This window comes from Alexandromys fortis, unplaced genomic scaffold (assembly GCF_014885135.2).
Source record: "Alexandromys fortis isolate MF-2015 unplaced genomic scaffold, M_Fortis_MF-2015_v1.1 scaffold_163, whole genome shotgun sequence".
Classification (NCBI taxonomy): domain Eukaryota; kingdom Metazoa; phylum Chordata; class Mammalia; order Rodentia; family Cricetidae; genus Alexandromys; species Alexandromys fortis.
This window is the reverse complement of record NW_026068085.1, coordinates 2,512,709-2,520,328: the sequence shown is the minus strand read 5'-3', so window position 1 is coordinate 2,520,328 and position 7,620 is coordinate 2,512,709. Positions and strand designations below refer to the sequence as shown.

Below are 7,620 nucleotides of genomic sequence, written 5' to 3'. Positions count from 1 at the left end.
TTGGTATTCTATATTTCTACCCTAGTTGAGGAATTCTCAAAATCTGTAGCTGGCAATCACCTGAAAGTCCCTCTTAGAACAGTGAGACTCAATCTTTTTTAAAACACCTTTATGGTTTACATAAAGAGTTTAGGCTTGTCTTCCTAATAATTATTTCCTCTTCTCTGATGTTTTTGTTTTCATTCATTGTCCCATGAAGTTCCTCTCCACTGTTCTTTATCTCAACCAAATAATGGTGGCTTCATTTCTCCTGCAATTACAGGTCTAGACATTGGCACATTGAAATGGTTTTGGAGAAAGAGTAACTCAGTAATCAGGGGCCAGGGAATGCCACAAAAATCACACCACACAACAGACCTCACACAAGAAATTTATTGAGGGGTGGGTCACAAAATGGCTGCCTTTGAGCAAGGCTGGGGACTGAACAGTTCGTGATGGTGGGCTTTATAGGTGGTATGGAGCATGTGCAGAAGGCAAATACAGCAGAAACACCGGTACTGAGTCACTGAAGGTGGGGTGGGGTCTGGAATGTGGGAAAAGGACTTTTGGTGATTCTTAGAATACCCAACACGTATGATAGAGTCCTAATGAACTATATAGGACAGTCTGCTAGGTGGCTTCTAAGAAATGTCCCTAAGAACAGCCAGAGGGCATGCTTATATTTGAATGCCATGCCTGGAAATGCATCAAGCAAGCATTTAACAACCTCAAGAGGACCTGGCCTGAGTGTCTTGTCTACTGTATAGGATTACTGAATAGAAAGATGGAAAGGAGGAATTGTGGAATTAGGTTTCTTCAGAGGAATAAAACCCAATAATATAGAGAGACTTTGTTCTGAGATTTGTTCTGTAGTTATGGAGTTTGACAATCCCATAGTATGTGTGTGGAAACCAGAGGAGTGAGAAAGCTTGTGCTATGTGTCACTTCTAAGTGCCAACGCCTGAGAATCAGATGTGCTTTGGGGAGGGCTGTGAGAGCCAATCCTAGGATCTGGGTGCTCTAAGACAAGAATGCTTCCATCCCAAAATAGAGAAAGATGTTATCCCAATTCAAGAAGAGACAGTAGTTTGATTTGCCCTTTCCCTATCTTTTTTTTTTTTTTTTTTGGCTTTACTCAAACAGGTCCTTAATAGACTGGATAATATCTGCTAACAGTGGTGAGGGAGATCATTTTTACACAGTCTACTGTTTGGAAGGTTAGCCTCTCCTGGAGAGACTCACACCCACACACTTGGGATGTTATTTTCCAGCCATCTGGGCACCGTTTAACTGATTAAAGTTGACACATAAAGTTACCATCACAGTATGTGACTATAAAGCTGAGTTCATCAGCCCACCGCTGGACGACTTGTCATGGGAGATGAAAGAATGAAGCAATGAGTCCGTTGAACTTTTTCCCTAAAAAACTGAAGAGGGCAGAAATGTTGACTGAACCAGCTGAAATTTATTATCCCAGACTTCAAATCTTGTTTTGAGGGTTCTCTGAGTTTCTATGGATCTCTGCTTCAATAAAGTGCTGACCTTGCAGTTACCCTTAAGGATGTTACCAGAAGAACCTTTCCACAGCTCGTGTTTGATTTTTTATAGCTCTCATTAAATTCTCTGAAGTCTACTTTTAGTTTTCTTGGCCTTATGCACAAATCTTTTTATCCAGCTAAGGCCAGGTTTCCTTTTGCCACATAGTTCAGCAGGTCAGGCCCCACTGGCTTCCTAACACTGTGCAGTGCAACTGCTGTCTGTGTGGCCATGTTCAACTCTGTCTTCTCCGTGCTCCAGCGGGGCTGCTCCCCTGGTCTGGAACACTGTGCTGTGTTAGTTACTTTTCTCATTTTTGTGTCACAATACAAGTCAGAAACAAGGGAGCGAATATTCATTGTGGCTCGTGATTGGGCTATAGGCCATTATGACAGGGAAGGCATGCTGGAGAACCATAGGCGTGGGCGTGGCTGAAGTTGGATAGCGGGAGCATGAAGTGGTGGCTGGAGAACAGGGAAGGCACACAAGTATAACCCATACACTCCCCCAGTGCCCCACCTGCTCCTAGACCCTACTTTCTGAAGTTTCTATAACTTCCCCAAACACCAATTGGCTGGGGGGTGGGGGGAGCAAGTATTCCAACACCTGAGCCAGTGAGGGACATTTCCCATTCAAATCACCCAACATTCTCCTCCCTCCTGATGAGCCACCCCCACTTCCTGGTTAGGGTTAGTTTTTGACCGTCGAGGCTCTCCTAAGCCACTGTCAAGGTGATGCTGTTTTACGAAGGTTGGTTAGCTCTTGAGACAGTGGACAAGACAACAGTCATGGCTCCACATGGAGCTGTTTGCCTCTTGCTTTGAATAAGTCACACTCCTGCTGCAATCTCCTGTTGCCAAGGCCAAACACCATTCCTGCTTTGTGTACTGAAATCCCCTAAACCACAAACCAGTGGTGAGAATGGACACGCCCACTCTCCCAGGGTTGTAGACAGTCCCCTACAGTGCTCCCAGCTCCTAACAGACCCCTACTAAACATGTGCTATTGCAGTGATATTAGATTGTCTGCTACATCTCCCCATATTGTCTCTTTGAGCCAAAAGTGTGGTGTTCATTTTAGTTTTTCCAGTGCTTAGCATATCTCCTAGCATAAGATAATTAGTTAATAAATATCTATTAATAAACATAAAAGTAATGCTTGGATTTGTGCAGAAGCTTGTATTTGCTCTTTGGCTGATCTATTCCTGGTGTTTTTCAGACCATAACTGTTGTTCCTTTTGGAAACTACAGCTCCCAGAATCCTCCCGGACAGGCGCAGGACACTTCTCCCAGGAGCCCTTGCCTTCCCATTAAAAGCGGGTCTCCACAAGCCCCTGCTCTCTTTTCCCTTCCACCCTCTTGTGTCAGCACACCTGTACCTTACCTGTTGCTACCCCTCCCCCATTAAAGTGCGCCCACGTGGGACCCTCGCGTGTCTGCGTCTCCTTCCCACCCCGCTCCGCCATGCGTGTTTGTGTTTGTGTCTCCTTCTCGTGTTCGTCTCCACTCTCCACTCTCACCCGCTTTAAAAAGAATAACAATAACATCCTCAGCAGGGTGGGGAGGATGAAAACAGAGGAAGGACAACCTGAAGGAAAGGGCGTCCAGAGGTCCTCTGGCCTCAGCCAGGGCATAATCTGAGTTTTCACTCTCCCGGCACTCAACAGGGTAGGGTAGTCCCTGTAGGCCAGGGGCTGCAAGGAAGGGGCTGTAATCATGACTGCTGTCACATTGCTAGCCAGATATTAGCAGACTTAAAAGTTCTTGAGGGTATCCTTCCTTTTATGTCAGCACCTTGTAAAAGCAGGAGGTTTTATCTCTGGTGTCTGGTGGAGAAATGGCATTCTAAACTGCCGGGAAGATTATAAGGTTATTATGTTGAAGGCATAAGTCACGAACAATGCCACACCAGTTTGGAGTTATGATTATTAATAGGGTGTTATTTATATAAAGGGGAAAAAACTTACAGATCACCGTCCCAGACAACAGCCATCTGCATAACCAGGAAGGGAGTCTAGTCTCCGGCAGAGCAGGAAGTGAAGAGAGAGAGCAGAGGAAGTAGCCGCTTTTTTAAAGGGAGAGAGACCACGCCCCAATGGGCTGGTATCACAGCAGCTATTGGTTGGAGGGGCGGAAGGACCTCCCACAACATTATGTAGTGGAAGGATTTCTGGTAAAAACAAAATCATGCAACTGATATTGCATTGTCCCCTGAGAGTTAATCATTGCACTCCCTCCCCCACCTCAAGAGTTAGTCTAAAGGGCCTGTTAATCATCTAGATGAGAAGATGCCCTTCAAGAAGTACTCTGCTTCAGAAACTTTTAAGACATTTTAAAAAGCATGCCTGGAAATGTAGGTTGGAACACGGGTCTTCATGTCCACTGTTCACTCTCACCCCTTGAGAGCTTTTCCCTTCTCTATCGTCTTCCAGGCCACCGAGATGTTCAGTCTCATCCTTTGAGTGTTTTCTTCCACAGTGGTCTCTCTGTCCACTGTCCACTTTCACATCTTGAGAAACAGCCCACTTTACCTTGTAATAAACTCCATCTGTCTTCTCCCCTACACTGTGTGTCTCACCTGAACTCTTTTGCATGAAACACAATGACTAGGAAACTGAGGGAGGACAGAGAAAGATTATACTAACATTCTCACTTCCAGCATTCTGGGTAGAGCAAGAAGACTCAGAGGGGCCTTGAGAAATGTACTGGAGAGTTAATTTTGCCAAACTATCACATGGTTTTCCAGTGGAAAAGAGCTGAAGATTAAAAATCAAACATTCAGAGTCAAATTTGCCCCAAGATTTGGTAGAAAAATCCGTGTTCTCATGTACGACAATAGTGTTCTGGCTTCCATTAGCAGTGCCTTCCCAGGTCACTAAGAAGGTGAAGATGCTTTTGGGATTAGTGAGCCCAGATCTTCCTTGGACAGACTTCTTTTGGCTATAGAAAGGGCTCTCTGGGGGCAAGCAGGTAGAGGAGATGATGGAGCGCTGATGCAAGGACACATTCTTACTGGGTGAAGTTATTACTGGGTCCTTGGGTGTTTGCTGAGCAGTTTTCTTGGCAGCTCTCACCTGGGAAGATGATGCTAAACCCCAGGATCCAAATGTCCAAGGAGGACAGACCCCAGCCCATTCAGTTAGGGCTTACTGTAGACTGAGCTGGTATATTCACTAAGAAAAAGAATTCTGGAGGAATGCAAGCCACACTAAGTGTCGATTTCCTTCGGCTTCTCTTTTATGTAACCTACCTATGCCTGACTCATGGTAAGCTATGCAACAAATCCTCACTGAGTGCAAGTTAAAACCGAATCCTCAGAGATCATTACTTGTATAAATCAGCTTTAATCCGTCACATCTCCTCTGTTTCTTAGTGGCAAGTTCGCTGTTGTTAAGAAACCAAGCTGTGTGAAAGCTGTCAGTTCGCGGGTGAAGGGCTGTGCTGAGCACATGGGTACCATGCTCATAAATGCTGCCACTTCCCCCAGAAGCAAGGACAGCTAAGAGGATGTGGTCACGGATCCTTAGTTTAGTTCCTTGGTTTAGTTCTTACCAACCCAACTGAATAAGTTAGGCCTTGTTTTGTTTTGTTTGAGACAGAGTGTAACAGTGTAGCCCAGACTTCTCTAGAACTCCTTATGTAATGGATGTCGGCCTCAGATTTGAGCCCGTGCTCCTGCTGGAGAGAGCAGGGATTGCAGGCAGGGCCTCCACCCCTAGATGGGTTTGTTTTAAATCACAGGCGGCTCTTGGACAGCGAGCCCTACCCTCTCACATCTTTCATCGCCTTGATATTTTTCTTCTCTAATTTGCTCAAGACTTTGCCCTTAGAAGCTCAGTGTGGACAGGCATAGACGCTGGTCTGGGCACAGCAGCCCCGTCCTACAAGCGTGCTGGGAAAGGACTAAGGGAAGCTTTATGTTGTTTTCCTTTACTCAGTTTTTATTGATGTGGAAGTTAGACTGGAAGCAAAAGCCACACCGATTTTTCTTCCCAGAAAACATGTTTAAAAAATGTTCTAACGGCTCCGTGGGAAATGTTATTTTTCAAATGATCTGTTTCTGAAAGAGCAGCGCGATTAGCTTTTCTGCAGCATTGCTAGTAGGCCTCCTAAACTCCCCAGGAAGAGCATTATGGGGATTGCTCCCCAAAGGTGCACTTGATTTAAGCACAGTTCCAAATAACTAAAAACATAACACGGCGACGAATGAAAATTTGACAATTTAGTTAAAATAAAGGGTCTTATCTAGAACACAATGGGAGTATAAAAGAGAATTGCAAAAATAATAACTCTGGAACTCGGAATGATTTTTACAACTTTTCAAGTTTGGTCTCCTCCAAATGGGCAAATATGAAAGGAACTGGAGAGAAGAAAACAAAAGGGAAGTGAAAGACTTGTCCTCCTTAGAAGAAAATACAACGGCATGGAGAGAGCAGACGGCTTCAGAGGTTCCACTCGGTGATTTAGGCAGACTCCTAAGACCTTCCCGGTGTTGCCTGGAGGCTGTGGCACAGTGACAAACCTGTCTGTGCAGCAGTTCCTAGAAGGCACTTTCGCAGGAGCAGGCCGGCAGTCTGGGGCGCGGCGGGGGTGGACGCTTGCAGCAGCCCTCGTCCCGCTCCTCCCTCCGGGCGTGGTGATAGTGGGGGTGGGGCCAGCGGTGGCGGTGGAGTGCCTGGTGGTCCCCAGCCCCCTCGTTGATCTCGGCTTCTCCCTCCCGCACGCAGCACACAACTCCCAGGCGCCTCTGTAGCCGCCGCCAGAGCCCGCAGTCGCCCGCCTGGAAGAAGAGGTAGACGAAAGGGTTGAGGGCGCTATTGGCCACCTCCACGACGCGCATCGCCACCGCTAGGCCCTCTACCTCCCAGTCACCCGCAGGCCCCGACGACCAGGCGGCGGCCAAGCGGGAGGCGAAGTAGGGCAGCTCGCAGCCCACGAAGAGCAGCGCCAACGACAGACTCATTTTCAGGCTCTGCACCTTGGCGCGGGGCAGCGCACTGGGCAAGGGGGCTCGGGCCGGACTGGCGGACCAGCGTGCCCCAGCCACCGAAGCCTGAGACCCGCGCTGCCACCATGCACACAGCAGATGGCCGCAAGAGACACCCATGATAGCAACCGGCGCCGCGAAGCCCACGACAGCTTCGTAGAGAGCGTAGACCTGCAGATGCCAGCGCGGCAGAGGCGCGAAGATGCCACAGCAGCGATGCTCCCCCGGCCAGGCGCTGGCGGCCCGAGGTTGGGGAGCGCCCCAGCGCACCACAAAAGTCGGCGGCAGTGCCAGCAGCAGCGCCAGCAGCCAGCCCAGGGCAGCCAGGGCGCGCGCGGGCAGCTGCGGACCCTGCGGACGGCGCACGGCGAGCTGGCGCTCGAGGGCGATGAGCGCCACCAGGTGGGCTGAGGCGCCCCGCCCAGATGCCTGAAGCAGCTGCGAGAAGCGGCACGCCAGGTCGCCCAGAGCAGGACGCGGGTCGCCCAACAGTTCCCAAGCCAGCTGCGACAGCGCAGTGCCCCCGCACGCGTACAAGTCGGCCGCTGCCAGCTGCACCAGCAGGAAGTCCATCTTGCGACGCTTGGGACCCGGCCAGAGCCGGCTGCTGCCGCCGCACAGGCGACACAGCACGGTGGTGTTGCCCGCCACCGCGGCCACCAGGATGATTCCCATGAAGACCAGGTGGATCGGGTGGTTGGGTGGCCCGTGTGGCGGCGGCTGCGGTCCTGGGACAGAGGCCTCCTGCCCCAAAGTCAGGTTAAGATCCCTGCTCTGCAGGATGGCTACGGAGAGGTTAGGCGCCAGAGGCTGAGCTGAGGTGCTGAAGGAATCCTCCATCCTTAGTCCGGAGGAAGGAGAGGAACCGCTGAAGGCGGTTCTCGCTTAAAATGCCAAAGTGGAGGCGCTGAGAGGTTTCACAGGCCGCACCGCTGGGTCTCTGCGACTTCCCAAAGTTAGTTGGGAAAAAAAAAAAAACACGCATCCGGGGCGATATAGATTCGGGTGGAATTGTGCTTAGTTGTTTTTTATAGTTGTCCTCGTCATTTGTCACTCAAATGTGGGTTGTACATTCGAGGAACACACATGATCACTATTCTCCACCTTCTCAACATGTCG

The 7,620-nt window shown here is 49.3% G+C and overlaps 1 protein-coding gene across 1 annotated transcript; it reads right to left on the bottom strand.

Annotated features, from left to right (window-relative positions):
• Window positions 1-5,641: 5,641 nt before the first annotated feature.
• Window positions 5,642-7,341, bottom strand: Gpr150 (G protein-coupled receptor 150). Its single transcript, XM_050122209.1, has one exon. It carries the CDS (start codon window positions 7,339-7,341, stop codon window positions 6,055-6,057), a length of 1,287 nt encoding a protein of 428 aa, XP_049978166.1. The 3' UTR covers window positions 5,642-6,054.
• Window positions 7,342-7,620: the final 279 nt, after the last annotated feature.

Coding starts and splice junctions, on each gene's coding strand:
- Gpr150 (XM_050122209.1), bottom strand. CDS start 7,341: ATGGAGGATTCCTTCAGCACCTCAGCTCAGCCTCTGGCGCCTAACCTC.